At 35.1% G+C, this 20532-nt stretch overlaps 1 protein-coding gene across 6 annotated transcripts in view; it reads right to left on the minus strand.

Annotated features, from left to right (window-relative positions):
- Window positions 1-20532, minus strand: part of FAM189A1 (family with sequence similarity 189 member A1) — a 168265-nt gene that overhangs the window by 82657 nt on the left and 65076 nt on the right. For all 6 annotated transcript variants that reach the window (XR_006179849.1, XR_006179848.1, XR_006179847.1 and 3 more), the window contains exon 5: window positions 9754-9861. Coding sequence is in view for 2 of the 6 variants with exons in the window: in XM_042875937.1 (XP_042731871.1) it covers window positions 9754-9861 (108 nt within the window). In the remaining 4 variants the exon portion in view is untranslated. The remainder of the gene's footprint in view (window positions 1-9753; window positions 9862-20532) is intronic.

Raw genomic sequence — 20532 nt, forward strand, 5'->3', positions numbered from 1 at the left:
ATTCAGGTATCTATAAGAGGCAATAGACTTAACGTTTCTCAGAATAAGGCAATTAACGCAGAGCACTTTCACAGTGAGTGAAGTATCAGCATCCATTCTGTGGGATTTCACTGATTCAAGAAGGAAAAGACCTCACTGTTAGATGCTGTTTAGTTTAACAGAATCAAGAAGCTTTACTGCAAATACAAATAATAGCAATGAACTGTTTGACCAGTGCTAAAAACGACTGGCAAAGTGGATATGAAAGAGGCACATATTTGGAGAGGAGTTTGTAAGTGACAGTTTACCTATATGATATCATCCTGCTGGAAGGCATAGAAATTAAACTGCAAGAAGCTGTAAGGGGGAGACTGGCAGGAAATGAAACAACAGCAAATACAAGGGATTATCAGAAAGAACAGACTTCCTTGAGAAAACAGTGGAAAAGGTATTAAACAAGAATTAATCATGTGCTATTCTATGCTACAGTATCTCCTATTCTCTGTTGGCCTGCAAAAATTTATTCTGCCTACAGTAAAACATATTTTAAAAATCCTGAAGAGTTAGTCTCAAATATTGAAGGCTAGCAGGAGTTCAAAGACAAAGCAAAGTGTCTAGGGGAGACAGCTAGAAGAGGAATGGTAAGAAAACACTGATAGCAGACAGAGCTGCACTAGGTGGAGGAATACTGACAAACGCTTGCAAGGAAATACGCTTTTTTTTGTATTAAAAAGTAGTTACTAAATAATCAATCTCAAAACGTTTGGTGGCAAAAAAAAATGGTACAGCCTGCATAGTCACAACTTCAAGCTGCATTCAGTGTAATTTCAAAACCAATAGCTCACACTATTAAACCAGTCAGCACACTTCCAGCTAGGCTTTTGGGATTAAACCAATGATAACTGCAGAAGCAACAGACACAACATCATTGCAGATGAGAACAAACAGTAAACAGCACCTGTGCTAACTACCGTAAGTAGTCAACACTTGAAAAAGCTTGGCATGACTTCATAGCTAGCAACAGCCACTTAGAACACATCCATTAGGCATAAATTGATGTGCCTTAACATTGGAAATCCCAAATACTCCACCTGGACCTGCTGATGCTAAGAACTTTCAGAAATCCACCAGACAATGGAGAACAGATCTACAATTCATACTCTTCTTTTACAAAATAGTCTCTCTCATTGCTGTTTCATATTGAGACAGTATCATTTGTTACTTGGTTTGCAGTTATGAGGGAAAACTAGAACAAACGTGGAAGCCTTATGATGCTGCATTTCTGTACACATTGCTTGGACCTGAAGTCAACATAGAAGTTACTGATAGCATCAGCGGCAAGTTGTTATCAACAGGCAAATTAGAAACACAAGATATAATTTCCAGTGGAACAGAACAGGTTCAAGTTTTCTGAAATCACAGTTTTGCTGAAAGGTCCATGTGCCATAGAAGGAACTCCACCCAGCCAGAGACACTGGACTGAATGCCAATGACCTTTCCAGCAAGATTGGAACCTGTAACAAGGCATAGGTGCTGTCATTTCCTTGTGAAGGCAGCAGTATTTTTTGGAAAGAATAGGATCCCTTCTAGTTCTTACCATTAAATAGGTAATTAGTAAGGCTACAAAATGCACTCTTTTTTTCACTGTCAAGTCAAATTTCCAGCTCTTCACTCAAAATTCTCAGAAAAGCTAGCCTCTGAAATGATCAGAAAGATTGAGGCTAGTTATTTATGTTTCTAATATTTTGAGTATATTCAAGTAAACACTGATGGAGAAGTATCAATTAGTGAACTGATGAAACAGCAAAAGAGGACTGTAAATATTCTCTGAAGGAACAGTTACCTGCTGTGATACAGTGTGCTAAGTTCCTCTGAGATCTGTAAGAATAAGCACTTGTTCATCAGTGCTTCCAGGCATGCGTCATTCCCACAAAACCTGAATAAAGCCTTCCTTTTCATATCATTAGTTTAAGTATTTAATCACTTACAATCAATTCTCACTTAATTTGAAGCATATCCCAAAAGATTTTTGAAATTACGATGATTATTTCAACATTATACATCAGAAGAATGGGTTGAACAATGCTAGCAAGATGTCATCCTCACAGTTAACTACGTTGTTTGACCTATCTGAATGACACGATAGAAATGTTAACTGAAAAAATAAAAAACAACCACAATGGAACTATTCCTCAGAGTAATAGCAAAATTTAACAAATAATTTAGCAAAATGTAAATTTAACAATTTTGAATTATTCTGAGAATAATTATTTTGGAATACAGAAACAGAAAAATGTTTGGACTTCATTATTTTTTTCTCTGGCACGCTTTTTTTATTTAAAAGAGACTTTATTTAGGATGTTGTGAAAGGAAATGGCAGTAATTTATATTCAAAGTATGTCACCACACCTAATAGGTGTTCCTAAGCTATCACACACACTATACATGTTTTCAGGAATCACTCTGGCTAGCAGCTATGATTGAGGGTTCAGAGTAAACATTTAGTGATAAAATGGCCTGTGTGACAGAAGTAAAGAAAAGCTTATTTAAAAAACTCACTTAGAAAAGAATGTGTGTTAGTTCAACATCAGATATGCCAAAACGCATCGCACGCTTTCAAATAATCAGCATGACAAGCGCACCATAAACAGCAACAACCTGATACCAAGAACAGGATAGCTACCAATGAATCTGGATTCTAGATGGTCTCTCTTATGCTTTAGAATGAAACTATTTCAAAACAGCCAGGGATTGTCTCACTTTCAGCTGTCAATGCACAAAGAAAAAGCACAATTAAAAAAATTCAAATGGATCAGTTTCTTTCAGGCAACACATATCGAAAGCACTGAGCTTCACATGAAGAATTGTGTTCCTCTGCAGGGCAAACCAAGAAAGCTTGTCTCTGCATGCTGTGTAATCTATATGGTTTGAATACACTTCATACACTGAATTTTCTACGCTAACATATAATTTTAGGCCAGCCAAAAATTCACTTGTTAAACAAGTTAAAAACAGCAATACAAGCACATTACCAATCTTGCTTAAAAATAAGCAGTTTCATCAGATTGCTTTGTACATGTGATAGTTCAGTTTCCATTTCAACTTTTTCCTAAGCAAAAAACTGTTATCACTAGAGGAGGCATAAGTACTGAAACAAAATAATGGAGGAATAAGACATTTAAGAAATAGAAGCACAGAGCATAAGTTAGTAATATATTCCTCTAACAATGAAAATTAAATGAAAATTGAAGCTGACAGGCATTGTTATAACTCTCACGTTAAACTGGAAAAGATTACTACAAACAAGTACAGAGAACACACATTAATCATTGAGATTATTCACGTATCCTATCCTATGCAAAAACTCTGCCAAGAAAACTCAACTGTTTTATTTCAGAAACAAATTAAATGGATACTCTAGATGGATTTACAGTCTTAAGGACATGAATAGAAACAACTGCCTACTGTTGCCTAAGAAAGTTTTAAATGGCAAGGTGTTACAGTGCAAATTTTAACAAATCCTATTAATAAGTTATTTAGAAGAGAAAAAGCTTTAAGGATCCTTGAAAAGAGAATGAAAAGGTCTGTGCAGCAATATAGGAGCTCAGTGTTTTGTCAGTACATATTGACACAAATGATTTTAAAAAGAAAAAAAAGTAGTGTTACACAGATCTACAGAATCAGAATAAAATAAAGATGTAAGAGATATAAAAGAAACATCTGACATTAGCATTATTGCTAGCTCATCTTCCATCAGAATATTTATTGCTTCAATTGTCTAAATGCTTTTATCCTTAATCTCCTGAAGCTATCTGAAAATTTTGTTAAAAAGTCCTTCTACGAAACATTTTTTTAATCATCCAGAGTTGCTGCATTACCTTATTGCCTTTCACATACTATATACATATATGTACTATATATACACTATATATAAGGCAATACACCGTGACGTACAGATCTCTTTAAGAAAAGCTAAGTAGTGTCTTCCTCCCGTATTAGTGGGAGCTTTTTCTCCGACCAGGAAGACCACAGAACTTGATAGCCCAGATAGCATGGCTACACTGTATAATTTACATTCAAAAGAACAAAAAGGATTTAATATTTTTCTGTATTAATTTCAGTAATGACACACTCCATTATCATTAAAGCTGATGAAAACAGTAATTAAATATTACAGTTTGCATGTGTCATCATTACCTTATTTCCTTTACAAAATAACAGATTGTTTTAGATATCACATAGCACAATGAGCAGTTAAAAACAGTGATGGTGATAAAATCAGAACACGCTGAGTAGTATCAGTGCCAGTACTTCTAGGATAACCACGATATAAACATATCTGAAGAAGGGAGCAGGTATTCTTCATGCTTTAATCTGACCACAGCAGGCACAACTTCTGGTGCACTGCTTTGTCTAGCTGAGGCAGCTACCCTCTGAAGAAAATACTATGAATTTTTGCATGTGCCATTCATCTGACAACATGGAAACTGAAACTGCCTTCAAGCAACAAATAAAATATCCTGGAAGTGACAGCTCGGTTATTAAGGAATGTTTCTTCACATTTCAGAACACTGATATCATCTGATATGATTCACACTTATCTTCTGGAGGAGTGTATAAACAGAGAGAATCATTCTAGGAAGCTCTGAAAAGGAGTGCAGTCTTAAACTGTCCAAACTAGCAAAATACACAGCAAGTGCCATTCGTACCCACAGTACAATCAGTAGGCTTCTACTGAGAAGCTGTGTATGCTTAATGAGCTGGGATAGCTCCTGAATTAGTCAACTCAAATAGGGAACAATCTAGGAGAATTTTTTTGTATGTCCCGTAGCAGAAGCTCAAACCCCACAACAGTTCACCTGGTCTTGTGCCAAATAATTCATCTGAAAAATTGCAGAAACTGAATTGCCTGTATTAAAAAAACAAAAAACAAAAAAAACCACCACACCAAAATAACAACAACAAGAAAAAAAATACACATTTTGTTTTTTTAACCTTTCCTGTTTTCAGGTTTTTTTTTTTCTTTCAGGATAAGATCTTACTGGCAAAATTTAGATTTCAGCAGTTCAAATCAATGGCTGTACCCTACATCACTCCCTTTTTCAAGCTTGTGAAAATTGAGTTAGATTGTACTGTTGCCAACAAATGCTATGAAATACATTAACAAACAGGAGCAGGTGCTCAAAGAAAGAGTTATTTTTCCTTTTGTTATTGGTGATTGGTGAGTAGTTAGGATTTATTTCGGTTTCTGGCAGACAGCAAATTTCATCATGGTTTCTGACAACAATCTCAAGATTTCTACTTTTGTGAATACAAAAGTAAGAGCTAGAGGAAACAAAAATCTAATGCAAGAAAAATAGTTTGCAATATTCCCAAGAGAGATGTGATTGAAAAAAGCATATTACCAGACCTGAAAAACAGGACTCCCACCAAAGCTGCCTGCACTGTATGTCCTCTTACTGGTATTATCATTCCTGTATTAGTTATGCAATTTCAATTATTTTTAAAAGATTGTAATTGATATATTATAAACTGATAAGAGACAGGCAGTTCTGAGCACAGAACACCTGCCAAGATATAATGACATGAAGGGCCTGTAGACAAGCTTCCAACACCACCTGTTAGTACACAACAGCATACTAACATGGATAGACACAATAACAGAATCAGAAGATAATGAAGAAATTCAAGCCCTGAATAAGAGTCTTGCATATACTGGTATCACATCTCTGGTATACAAAACTGTTATGTCTTCTCAAGTCTTTTAATTACACTGAAAGCTCCCTAGTCTGCTCAGTTTCTCTCAGAGACACTTCAATAGTTAGTAATGGAAGTTGTGGGGACACGCTTGAGGTCCCCACATAGCAGGTGAAATTCTGACAGTCAAACAATGTCAGGACTTCGGGTACTCTTCCACTGGCATTCCGTTGGCCAGGACTCCTACATGCCATGCCCCAAATGAGCTCACACATTTTAACAGCACTTTGCCTTGTCTAGGATCTGATTTGAGCAGTGTAATGGATGCTAGCTGCTGGAACACCATAGTTCAGATTTCAGGACTGTCAGATAGAATGCTTCATCATTTACTGTGGTGACAATTAATAGCACACGCCAAGAGTAAAGAGAATTTTTAAAAATCCTGACATAGCTACAAAACTTACATATAATACGAATAGAGAAGAAACTCACAAGCAAACAAAGAAAAGCAGAAAAGCATATTTTTAGCTGTCCGTCTCCAGATAACTGCATCAAAGATTCAGCTGCTATTTAGGACATCTAATCACATACATGACTGCAAATCCTGTTCTTATCTGCTTCTTGGACTAGGTCCTCAGGGTAGCTTTTAGAGAAGAACCGCAGGCTGAAGCACATTTCTTACCAGGAAGCTATCACTAACAGAAGAGTAAGATTGGCATAAATTAATGAATTATTGTATATATTAAATCAGTACAAAAAGTGAGTTTGATAACATTTAGACGAGCATTGACTAAAAATGCCAGGTATCTTTTATGTCCCTATTGAAATAAATACAAAGAAAAAGATGAGCGTTACTGACAGCTGACATAAAATCAGTAACATTATTACAGAATATAATGTATCACAGGATATAATAATTAAACATTTTTCCAAGGCACCTGACTTCCTATATTTATTCTCTCTATTTTTTGTTACCTCACTTGCATCTTGAACTTGATCTTCAAAGTAGATAGAGAGTAAGGATGTGTGTGACAGATCATTTAGTTTAAAAAGTGCAGGAAAAAAATAGATAGAAATGAAGTCGTTTCTTTAGAGACTGGAATTGGAAACAATTGTTTCTGCTCACGTTTCTTAAATCCTATGTAACCTAACACCTCTGGGTACAGCCTCTAGGGGTGAAGATAAAGAAACTGGCGTATCTCAAACCCCAGCCCAAGAAAGGATCTCCCTACATACCACAAGAACTTGTATTTTTTTCCTTAATACTTGAAAGCCAATATTTGTTCAGTGACATTATTTTTAAACAAAAAGCTTCAAATGTAATGAAAGATTTCATCTGTGTGCACTAGTGGACAGTTTGTGTTATAGTTTTTGGGGCATTTTTTACTAAAAGATCACTGCATCCAGAGGTACCAATTCCCAATAAAATACTGTCAGTTTGCTTGCGTGAATCAAACACTCATTGTGTGCAAGGTTTATACAAGGAAGCAAATACTCATGAAACCTTGTCACAGATATTCATGAAACTACGCATATTATGTACAAGATCAATGTTGCTAGGCAATAAAATACACAATGCACACAGAATAGCTTGATAGCAGAGAAAAACTAGAAATTATTTCAAGACTGAGTAAGCAGCAAAAATGCATCATTCTAACTGGTTAATTTCTGAGATGGATACTAACAGTACACAAGCCACAAAACTGATGACAGCAAGTTTAAAGGTTGTATAATCTAATGATGTCTGAGGATTTTCCAGACTATATAAGTGTTATTGACCAAGAATTTCACTTTTATGGCTTCTCTTCCTACAGCAGAGCCTATGTAGCTCTTGAATACAGGAAGAATAGAGTAAAAGAACAAAAACATATTCCAAATGGGATATTATCTCCTTGTGCTGAGATCTTAAACTTTTCAGCATGATAAAACCCTGCTGATAAAAGGATTTACAAGAAAGAAAAAGTAGTAAATCAGATGTTTGGGGCAGTGTAGAAAAAGGGAATCAAAAGGACAACAGATTGAAAATAGTGAAAGAAAGAGTATTCTTCAGGTTCAGCTGGTCTAAGTCAGCATAGCCCCAGGGAAGTTATGCTCACTTAGGCCTGGTAGGAATCTGGCACAGCAACCTGAAAAAAGAAAGGGAAGATCTTAAGGATAAACAAAAGACTGGGGTTCAGCTGAAAGAAATATGTATCTCTCTTCTTCTGCAGAGAGGGAAGAAAATTCTCATCAACAGAGCTGTAGACGAGGGGAGGCAGAACAGAGAACTGAACAAGTAGAAAGAAAGCTGGAGGCACAAAATATGAGAAGTAAAAAGAAAGTGACACAACAGAAGCATTTCCTAGTGGTAAAGAGAAACCTTTATGCCAGAAATGAAGAAAGAAGTGGTGGAGAAAAACAATGTCCTTTTAAGGTTTTCAAATATATTCTTATCAAGGTTATTTCATTTTGTGCACACAAGTCAAATGTACTTTAAATATTGTTCTTGATTCATTGTCATCAACAATTTCCTTCTTCTTATACCATGAAAAAACACACAATTAAGTCCAGGTTAAGGTTTCCTCAATACAAATGATTTCACTTCTGGATCACTGCTATCCTTGTCACCCTAGAAAGATAGAACTTCCCAGCTGTGATGATCAGTTGTCTCCCTGTGATCAGTGCAACGTGAAAAAGGTTACTTTACAATCAGGATCTTCAGTCAAGTGCATCCTGCAGCAAACACACTGACGGGGTGGGGAGTGCACAAAAAGAAAGAATACCTACAAATGGTGAAAGTTCTTTCAGACTTAAAATACAGTATGTCATCAATTGAAATGATGAATTTTGTCAATGCTGTTTGACATCCAGAAGACAGCTATTAAATAAGCACTATTTATAAGCCGCTGCAAGCACACACACTATGAATACAGAGTGCTAAATGAAAATACGCTTTTATGTCACATCGGATTTTGCCTGCCCTTTGTTATGCCCATTAACACATGAAGTAATCCACAGCTCACAGACTGAGGATGCATTGTAACCTGGTGACTGGAACACTTCTCTAGAAAGGACATCCGTATCTCTAAGTCACATACTTAGAACTCAAGTGAAATCCAGGCAGTGAATGTATTTGTATATATTTATGCATTTAACCAGTTGGGGCAGGTTATACAACTTCTCACTACTTCACAAACTGCTTACAAGTATCTTGTTGGGACAGTATTTTTGCCACACAGACTTTTAAAATACAAGATTTACAAATGACTAGCATTAGTTTGCATGTCTGCTGTCTCATACTAAACACAGCATTATTTCATAGATCAGTTGTTGTAGAGGTGGGTTAAATAGTTTATGTGGCCTGCCAAACACTAATTTAAAGTTAGTACTGTTTACGTTTCAACATTAAATTGAAACCTTGAGAAGAAGAGCACTTACATGGGATAGGAGGGTTCTTCTTTTTCCAAGCAAAACAAGACATCATCCTGCAACGCAGCTGACTGTGCAGAAGACTAATGATCATTTTCCCTTTTGTTTTAAACACAAGCACTACTCCAGAGCTGAGCATGTTCTCCTTCTGAAAACACTTACTGGCACAGTGCCACGAAGAGTTCCACTTTTGAATATATAGTTCTCACACAACATAGCTCCCATACTTGAAAAACAGTATCTCAAAGCTAAGCAATTGCTCTGGGTAGTGTGAAAACTGAATACAATGAACATACAACAACCAAAAATGTAATGTGCATATATAAGCCAAACGTTGTTACTAACTCCAGTAACCAAACTTATTTACTCCCAATGGCAAAATCCTGAATTTAGCTCTCTAAGATAATATAGAATATATAATAATATATAATACAGTAATATATAAGATAATACACATCAATGCAGCAGGTATTCATATTGCATACATCTATACACTGTATTTATAGATATACACAGTTAAAATACACACCTAGGTACACACATTCTAACACTATGCAAAGACACAAGTAGGCCTAAGTTTTAAGCAAGGAATAGGTACAAATGAGTATATACAGAATAGGAAAACACATTATGTTGGACAACATTGTGTTGTCACTGAAACGTACTCACCATTTGCAGAAGATCAGAAGAAACCATCTGCATGCAACACATTGCTGTTGCCAAAGCACAGACAATGGTGGAGATGATATTGAGAGCGCACACACTGAACAACAGGTCCTGTGAAAAGACATGCATCAGAATATCATCTCTTATCTCAGGGACACAAAGACAGGAAATATTTTTAGTAATTTGATAATGAACACTGTCACTTGTTAGCAAATTTACATGGTCTCAATTAGCTGCGTAGATTTCACTCAACGTGTAATACTTGCTTTAGATCAGTCAGCAAAGGAAACCCTCACAGAAACAAACACCTTTAGGGGCACAGTTTAATGGAGGACTTGCTAGCATTATGTGACGGTCGCGCTCAGTGATGTTGTGGGTCCTTTACAACACAAACGGTTGTACAGTCTTCTCTTCCCCACTTAACAAAGTACATTCAGTATTAGCAATTTCCTCAGAAATACTTGAAGTTTTCCAGTTTTGTAGCAAAGGATAAATTATTGCTTTCACATAGACTTCAAGTTGCAGATATCACTAGCAAAATACTAACAAACACATTTCTGGTTAAAAACAAAACCACACATGAAGAAATGCCATTGCTTTCAGTGTTTGAAATCAACCAATCAGTGTTATTTGGTAAAAATACTAAATGGGAAAATTAGCATGAAACAGAGAATTTCATTCTGTATTAGATATATTGTGCATCTGAAACAGATCAGAAGTACATTTTAAAGTATGGAAGAAAAGCACTGACTGTAAAAGTGCGCTGTTTCTTTAAAAACTCTCTTTTCAACTACAACAAATACTTCTATTTACTAAGTAGAATAAAAAGAATATTTTAATTAAAATTGAAATACATTTAAACTGAAGACATAATTAAAAACAAAATAAAAACAACACAAACAAAAAACAAGCTAAAACAAAAACATAAGCATCCATTTCTTTCAATTACTGTATTTTTGTTTATTTTCCTTGCAGGTAAAGAAAAGGAACTCTAAAACCACTAAAATCCTTCTCCGGCAACTGCCTACCTGCTGTACCTGTGACAATTGCAAGCTCAGTCAGTATTCAGAATAGCCAGTAAAAGTACAGCCATTTCAGGAGAAAAACAATCAAATTGTAACACATGAGCAAAAACACTCTGCATAAATGCATACTGCAGAATCTAACTTGTAAAATACTGTCACTTAGAGCCAACAGATTTAGCTAACCCAAATGCATAACACAATACCACTTATGCTACGTCATACGTTCTGCATCAAAGTTGTAAGTTAGGATCCAAAGCGTCCTTAGGACCCTCACCGTACTCCTGTGCCTCAGGACAGTCACCTGTTCCTAAAGGTCACAGAGCTTCATCCTACTATTCCAACGTTTAACCATCTTTCCCCAGAATATTTCCATCCAATTGTTTACAATCATTTCTCTTCCTCCACAGCTATTAAGAACAGACTATTACATGGTTAAGCTCCATCATCTCGCTTAGTGTTGTAATTCCTTTATTTTCTGACATTACCCCTTCCTTGAAATCCTAGACAGAGATTTTCTGGGCCCTGACTACTTTCATTTGGTTCCCCTTCAAGCTGCCCCACATTCTTCCTGAAATGCAGAATTCTGAACAGGGCAGTGATGACTGAGGATTTTTGCAATTGTATATTGGTTTATCCATATAATCCTCAGATCCTTTCCTGAAGAACTGCCATCCTCCTCTTCCTGCTACTAGATAAGAAGAATAACCACATATATATAGACACATACATATTTAAATTGGAGAAATGCCAAATGAAAACCTCACTCTTACTTATATCTATTTAAGATTTGTGAAAGAGGTTTCCTCAATAGTTAGTTCCCATGTAAATCCAGTAGTAAAGTTCCTCAGAAACATAAAAAGGAGTGAAACACAAAAAACAAACCGAATCTGTACAATTACTCCTTAATTACAGAAAAACACAGACTGTGCTAAACTGAAAGGCACTAGATTAACTTGATTATAAATGCCTGTAACTTCAGGAAAACACAGGAGTAAAGCTTTAAAAGAGCAAATATTTTGATATTTCATTTTGCATCTATTTGGTTATTATTGCTATTAAATCAAGACATCACATCACACCTCTGTTGTTTCAAGTATTATATACAAAATGCTAATATTAGATATTAGACTAGCTAATCTGAAAATAGTTTATGTGGAAAATAAAAAATTGGCCAGCCTCAAAATAGCATGATTTCACATCTACAACTACTCTGCTCCTGTAACAGAAGACAAACACTAGAGATTCTCAAAACCTAAAGAGAGGTAATTAATTTTTAAAAGATTTCTAAAGTCTGTTTTAATTCAAACAGGAATCAAACCACAAACCATCCAGCAATATTCACTTCACCCTCTAACCCAATCCAAACCCCAAAAAGCATTATTCAGTGCTTTGGCAGTTTGCTTTTTCAGGAAATTTCCTTCCCATGCCCTGTTGAGCAGATAATGAGGCAATTCATAAGACACTCGTTTATTCAACAGTAATAGCAATAACTCTCTGTGGCCAAACATACTACCCAGATAGACAGTGCTGATGCTTATGCAGATCCAAGTTGAAACATGATGACAACTAAGATTTCCTTCAGGAAATGTCTCTAAAAAGTCGTAACCACAACAGAGACTAGCTTAATTCTCCACCGCACCTGCCCACAGACACTTACAGGAGTAGGAAATCTGTATCTATCTGTAACTAATAGTGACAGTTGACTTCTGCAACATCTACACTGATGGGAGAATACAATGCATGAGTGAGTATGGTGTGAAATAGGTTTCTTTGCTTTTCAATTTTGTAACAGTTAAACCAATTTTATTATCATCCAGAATTTTTCTAAGTATATTTGCTCCTTTCTACAGGCATAATCTGATGCTTCTGCATGTTCATGTAATAATTAATGCTCTGACTGGTATAATGTACCATATGATATTATTCTGTCGCAGTTCATATATATGATTTCCTTGCCATGCCTTAGCTCCATAGTAAAGACACAATTCCCTTTAAGAATAGATGTAGCTGTCAGAATTGCCTGTAAGCAGACCTGGATCAGTTCAGATTAATACCCACAGGAGTTGAATGGCACTGTGAGCTCTTCGTGGCCAGCTGTTTTTCTGAACTAGCTCCCCAGTAAATCTCAAAAGCTGAATTTAATACCGATTTCCAAAAAAATCTGTAGTGTTCTGTATTTAGAACACCTTAATAATTACCAAAATAATCATGCCATTAACTAAGTAGCTGTTCATTGCTTTTTCCTTCCCTCTTAATAAACACTTTCTACTCACACTGTGGTTCTGCAAAGGATATTTGTGCATTATCAAATTTATTTTTTTTCACACTATCATCCATATGTTTTAAGGAAAAAAACTGAGCTGATGTCTTCTAAGCTTTTGTTAGTTTTACTGTTTTAATACTATTCCTATGCTACTGCAGCTCTATCTTTACTAGTGCAATTCAAATTGTACATAGCTTATCTTCAGAATTTCATTATGCCAGTGATAGAACTCCGGACATCATCTGAAGTAAAATTCACTTTAGGAATTGTAATTTAAAGAGACTCAGCTAGCCTATTTACCACCTACTAAGGTATTGAAGATTAATCTAGTAGATGTTCTTAAATATTTATCAACTATCTTTTAAAAGCTAAATTTGCACGTGCCTTCTCTTTCTTTCTTTCTCTTTCTTTGTAGCACTTTCTTCTATAAAATAAGTAAAGACTACCTGGTTAGAATCAAAAGTAAATTAACAATCCCATAGTAAAATAGATCATTTTACTTCCATCTTCCATCCCAAACAGAAACAAATCTTTCAAACCTTAGCTAGAGATAAACTTGACTATTCCTCCAATCTGAAAGTAGTTAGGCCTATTAATAGAGCCAATAGAAGTATTTCAGCCAAAAATGCCATTTTGACATTGCACATTTATTTAACTTCATTTAGAATTTTGGCAAGAAACAGAGTTGGAGCTCTCAGTCAGATCTATTATGCAGCAATATATCACAGAACTATTTATGTTTGGGAAGGCTGAATGGAAACAGAAGAGAGATTCCTCAGACCCTTGCTCTTGTTTTTATGCATTAGCACTGCTTATGCTGAAATACTTTCCTCTCTGGGTTTATGTCTACTTGCTAGACTGGAATGTGTTATGGAATGTGCTATTGTTGGTTTGTAGAAAACTTGATTTTTTCAAGCTGGTTGTAATAAAGGATTTACTCTGTTCCAAAATTTAACCATTATCAGCACTATTTTACTGATGCCATAACTACAAAATCTTCATGTGTTTCTATGCAGCTTAGATATAGGGAAAGTTTACACACATCAGAATCAATCATAAGTTAGGTTTTCTGGTGCTCTCAGGTACGCAAGCAGGCATTGCTGGCTATACAAATTGAAAGATCTATTATATAGAACCCAATCACACTACAAGTAGAGCTCTCCAGCAAAGTGACAGCTTAATATTTTGCAGCACCATTCTTTCAGCATCCTTAACCATGGCCCTGTAAAAAGATCTCTGATTCCTTTTTTTGAAAGCTGTACTTTCTCTTCAACATTCAAAACATGTTTACTTTTCTTTAATGCAATTGCTTTTAGACCTTAGCTGATGAATGCAAGCTGCCTTAGCTTCGATTTTTGCAAGTATGATTTACAGACTACATTGCTTACTACATTTCCACACAAGAAAATATGAAAATAACAGTGTTGCTATCTCATAAACCTCTGGAAACTCTTAAATTTACAGGAAATACACCAGAAGTCAAATTTAAAATACATTTTCTTTTATGTTCTACATAATAATATCTAGTAAATTCGATCCTATCTGTTGAAAAGAAAGCTAATGAACTGTGAGACATCCAAAAACAGGTACCCATCATATTTTCCCAAAAGGCTGCAAAAGGCCTGACCTCAAATTTTGTTTTTAGAGCATATTTTTTCATGTACTCACATTGAAAATAAACATAATTCATTGGAATCTTGTGTCAATGCCTGTGTTTCATTTAGTACCAGCAGTTTTCTGTTTCCTCAGTGCAACATGTGAGTCAAGTTATCTCACGTTCACTACTGGAAGGGAATGTGAAAAATCTATTTTCACATTGAAGCTGTTCAGTTCTAAGCAAAAAAATTGAATCATCAGTGACTCACATCCGTAATTTATTTGTTAGGTATTATATGCCTACTTAAATGTATTTGGGGGCTTTTAAGAGAGGTATTCACACCAGTCAGAATCAGGTATCTTACATCTTTCACAGGCCTCTCGATACCCCCAGCTGTAGTCTCAAATATCTGAGGGATCTTAACCACTTTATGTCAGTGAGCTCAGATCACACAAAAAACAGTTAAGAAACTTCCATTCCTCAGAGGCTGTTGACCCTTTTCCCCTTCCCTTTCACCACATTAAGGCACATTAAGCATTGAGATACTGTTACCATATGTTCACCCATTTCCTTATACCCTTTTCCATCACCAGTTTACAAGTGACTGCTGAGAAGACAAAACTGCAGGGATTTTTTATGATTAGTGAGTGACTGAAGGCAAGGGAAGATACACTTGCAGAAGTGATTGCCTCTCAAAATATTATCAATATGAAGATTACCAGTAGGTAATGATTAAACTAGAAAAATATGAAATAAAAACAAGTTACAGTCAGCGGGGCTACAAGTCATCTACTTCTTACTGCAGTCTAAGGAAGAGACAGCCTACAATTTCAAGTACACTGTCTTTCAGGTAAACGACTATAGAAAAACACTTACCTAAATCTGAGACTGCGTAAAGCCTACAGAACACCTCTCAAAAGGAGTTATGTTACAACACCTGAGCATGTTTTAAAAACTGAACTTTGTGTCAGAATACTTTTGAATATATGGTAGTCCAAAAATATGATTTTATGATATACTCCAGTGTGAATATCGCAAGAGAAAGAATAGACAGTAAAAAAAGACTGAAAAAGCAATTTGCTTTGACAACTCATTCTCTTTGTTTTCTTACTGCTGGAAGATAGTGTGGTATCACAGCATTAAACTGGAACAGGATAAAAATTGGTGATTGCTTTATCACTTTGATAGTTAAGTTGTAGAAATGATTATTTAACAAAGCAATCTAGAACAGAAGTTAACACACACAATTACCTGACAGAAGCCAAGAAAATCTCTTGCTTAAGACAGAATTCAAAATGAAAAAATACAGTAATTAAGTGAACTCCACATTAATAATGGGAAAGGTGGAGGAATGGAGTCCTTTATCATCAAAGAACACTCATGGAAAGTGTATTCCCCTTTCTGAAATTTTCCCCTTTAAAATGTTAATTTGTTCATCCTATCACAGTTAATACGAAGTAAAACTGGAACGCTACCAATTTGCTGCAATGGAGAAGTATTTTCACATCTTAGAAAGCAAAGCTATAGCTGAATTTCTCTCTACTAAATACTGGATGCCTTCCAAAAGACATATTAATCAATCACAGCAGCAAACAAGCTGCAGTACATGTAATAATACATGTATTCAACATTTAGAGCAAAACATCAAGGTAATTTTAGGCCTGGAAGGGAAATACCACATGACAGACAGCAACCCAAATACCAAATTGGTCAGTAAGGTAAATTCCCAAACAACTTTGCTACCATATATGACTCCAAACACAACAGTAAGAACAAACTCAATACTCAAAAGCAGTAAAATGAGTTAGCTTTTTGAATGGGAGCATTCCACCTTAACAACATACACTTTATTCAACAAATGCATTATACACCAGTTAATAAAAGAGAATGTTCCCCTGAAACTTTGGTATTCCAATTACCCAGCACAAACCATTGTTTCATAAAAACTTGCCATGAAGTCAAGTTATGCCAAGCACACCAAAGGACTTTAGTGTAAGCACAATAAAATCACATGCTTCAGAATAATTATTTAGAAAAACAACTTATCACCTTACTTAATCTGTCTCCTTCTAAGAAAACTGTTGCAGGGGCTCCATAATTCTTTACATACCCACACAGAATACAGAATAGAAACCAGGCAAATGAAAATACATGAAACAAGAACCTCCGGATGGCTTCACAACAACTCAAATATAGTCTTTGCTAAATATTCAATCGCTCCCTAGCCTCTTTTATCATAGTGATGAATTGTACTTTCAATTACATGCACTGTTACCAAACCAGGGAATTTAACATTAAAAAACGCTAACATATCACAGAGATGAAGCACTATTATTACTGAGTACTTGTTTTTTTCTCAACTATTATGGAAAGTTATCAACCTGCGCTGCTTACGAAGAATTGAGATCATGCATTCAAAACTATTTTGCAGTGGAAGGTACCAAAATATAGATCAAGGCTTTTTGTCTCCTATTTTTCTCTCCATGTTTATTTACAAGATTTAAGATAGTTTTATTTTTTGTAAACTGAGTTACTTATTCACATATAACCAAAAAATAAGTTACATAACACAAAGACAGTACTTCCTAAGAGTTCTAACCTGTACAACACTATTGAAGTAGCACGTTTCTATTGAACTTGACAAAACACTCTCATTTTGCTGGTTGAAAAGATTGTTTTCCTGAGGAAATAGGTTGGTATTTCTGGAGGCTCTTAAGTTCTGTGAACTTTTGAGAGTTTGGTCAATAACCAATAAAAGGAGTAAAATAAGCTTGCTGATGTGTAAAAAGGACACTCTGTAACCAGTAGCCCTGAACTCATGGATTTAAACTCTGATCAAGGCCTAAAGCCAGCTTCACTTTCTGTGAAGATTATTTTTTTTTTCTCTTTGATTGACTTCAATTCTGGTATTTCATTTTTAATACAATGTCAACCTGAAAATAGATACTGAGCAATAAAGCTTTTTCACCCATTAAACGAATCTCTCTCTGCCTCTCTTAGTTGTGAATTTGATGAAAACATTCCCTTTAAATCAAATCATAACTTCAGTTGTTCTAACTGAAAAAGACCAGGTCTGAAAAAGACCAGGACAAATAGCAGCTCTAAGACTAGGAAGACAATTCAGAAAAGTTTCATATGCACATCAAATTGTATGTGGAGAAATGGCCCAGGCTTCATAAAATAGAATTATGGTATAAAGGTACAATTTAATGTACTACTTTACATAAGCCTAAAATATTTACTATATTTTCGAAGAAACAGTGCAATTACTTAATAAAAGTAAACTCTAAAAGATCATCACTGCTTGGATGTATGCTTGAAATCCTTCATCAACTGAGGTATCTATGTTAAATGTAGTAGTAGTGATATATTATTGAGATAGTCTCAAAGTATTGAAGTTCCATAAATTAACTAGACAAGCACACAATAAATGGATTTCAGTCATTGAAAAAAGGCAGTGTCTCAGTTATGAGAGAAGTTCTTAATAGTATTCACTCATTTTTATACACTAGGAACAGAAATAAACAAGAAAGAAAAGAATGAACAGATTGTGTATGTTACACAATTGTTTTTCAGAACTTCTGAATACTTTTAGCTCAACTATTGAGTACAAAAGCTCACACCTGAACTGCTCTATTTTTGATGGTGGCCAGTATGTTTCAGTTTCCTGTTACAGAACGTCAAATAATTCCAGCATTTAAAAATCTTATCTTAAAAGTTATTTTTTTCCCACTGAGCTTCATCCAAATTCAAATTCAAATATTATAAAGTCTTTTAGAAAAGTAATTTTACTTTGTATTTGGTTGTAGAGGGAACGAGAGGAGCATCAAAGAAGATAAGTCTGCTCTCCTAACTAAAAAACATTTAAGGAGACATCCTCTGTTAGGAAGTGAAACCATGCTGTTCTAAATGGAAAAAAAAAAAAAAAGACAAAAAAACAAAAAACATGGTTAAACTTGGTCATCAGAAAACACAGTCAAAATAAATTCTGCTCCAAAGGACACTAAAGGAAAGATCTGCATGGAAGACTGTAAGAAACCTGCTACAGAAATCCCTAATAAGGATGCTACTGAATGGAACCAGAACTGAAGAACACTATTATTTAATGTTGTACTTTAATTTCAGTAGCTCTGAAACAATTATTTGTGCTGAAAATACAGAAGGAAATAGCTTTTACTTCGCCTGTATAGTCACAAAACCACTCTACAAATGCACTTAAGTAAAATAGGAAGCAAATATTTCTATATATTCATAAGTTAGCATGCATCATTGCAAATATTCTGGACTACATAAGCTGTTAAAGTTATTTAAAAATCCCACTAAACAGATTCTAAACCAAAGCCACATAACATTACGCTCTTACATGCAAACATGTAAGAAAAAAAACAGGAAAAAAAAAAGAACAACCAACCAAACATATCTCATTCATATCTATCTCATCCTGAAATAGATTCAGGACTATGCCGAGGTACAATCAGCAGCGTAACCCAGAGATGACACCAGATTTACAATTATGTCCACGTGTGCTCATTTATATGTCTGCACACGTGTATGTTTACAGGAGATTTAAGCTCCTGCAATTTTTTCTGGTTTTACATGAATAAAACTCAGCTTGCATAGACAGATCAGATGACAGAGAGACAGTCAAGAAAGCCTCATTGGGAACAAGATCAGACAGTTGATACGTGTGCCATTGTTCTGTTTACAATGGAGCTCCTGTAGTTACCACCATCAAAAAGCCCAGGTTACACAGTGGAAAGATGAGATTTCCCCCCAGTCTGAATAAAGAAACGGAGAGTGGAACTTGAGTAACATCATTCATAAAGATCTATAACCTTAACTTTGGTATTCTACATTTTCTCTCCCCTGATGCCCTAAACAATGAGCAGAAATGATCTTCTAGTAAAAAATGTGTTCTCCCAAAATCACATCATACTTGTTAATTGAAATTAAAGTAAAGGTAAGCTTTTTCTCAGTCAGCTGTTTAAGGAACACGCTGTAATCTTTTTTTTTCCTTTTGTTGCTTGACACTAGGCTCCTAATCTTTAAATTTGTCAGGAATACAGAACTCTCAAAGCAAACAAATGTAGAATTAAAAATGAAAGATTTAAGAATCATTATTATCACCCTCTCTTAACTGAAAAAATCTGATAATTAACGCTGCATTCAGTTTATACTCACAGGAACTCCTGATTTTAATTCAGTCCTCTGCTGATGCAAACAGAAATGTCACCAATTTCTCTGTTTTTTTTTTTTTTTTTTAAACAAGAAATTACATTTTGTGCAGCTGTTCTTATTGCTGTATTTGTTAGAAACTTTGCCCTGATTTCCAGTAAACGAAGGTCACATGCACTTCATATGCTGACAATGTCCTCTAAGATTCAGTTATTTTCTTTCTATTGATGCAGTTTACTTTACAGACACACATACAACAGTAATCATATATTCTCTCCATTTTTATAAGATCAACTAGTAGGATTTTTCTGTACAGATTCATATTTTTTCCATCTACTAAACACTGAAGACTGCATTTCCTTCATATTAAAGAGAAAGTACCACAGCACTGAATAGAGTCCTGAATTCAGCATTCCAAGTCACAGTTAACATTATTGGTCAGATGTAGTGTTAAGTATTTGCTTCTTTGTCACTTACAAGATTCCCGCTGCTCAACAGGCTTTTGGTCCCATTTTTCCCCCATATCATCCTCATTAAAACATGATGTACAATTTTTTAGCTTTGGTGCAAAGCAGATTTTTAATTTCTATCTAATCCTTACCACTTAGTAGTCCTTTTTCTTGTCTATCTTTCTTAACACAGCTGAAGAATAACTGCTTATTACAGTTCCTTTTGCAAGACTTACACCTATTTTGAACATTAAAATACTTCTTCAAATATAA

This window comes from Lagopus leucura, unplaced genomic scaffold, assembly GCF_019238085.1.
Source record: "Lagopus leucura isolate 7727_CA_CO unplaced genomic scaffold, USGS_WTPT01 Super-Scaffold_100015, whole genome shotgun sequence".
Classification (NCBI taxonomy): Eukaryota; Metazoa; Chordata; class Aves; order Galliformes; family Phasianidae; genus Lagopus; species Lagopus leucura.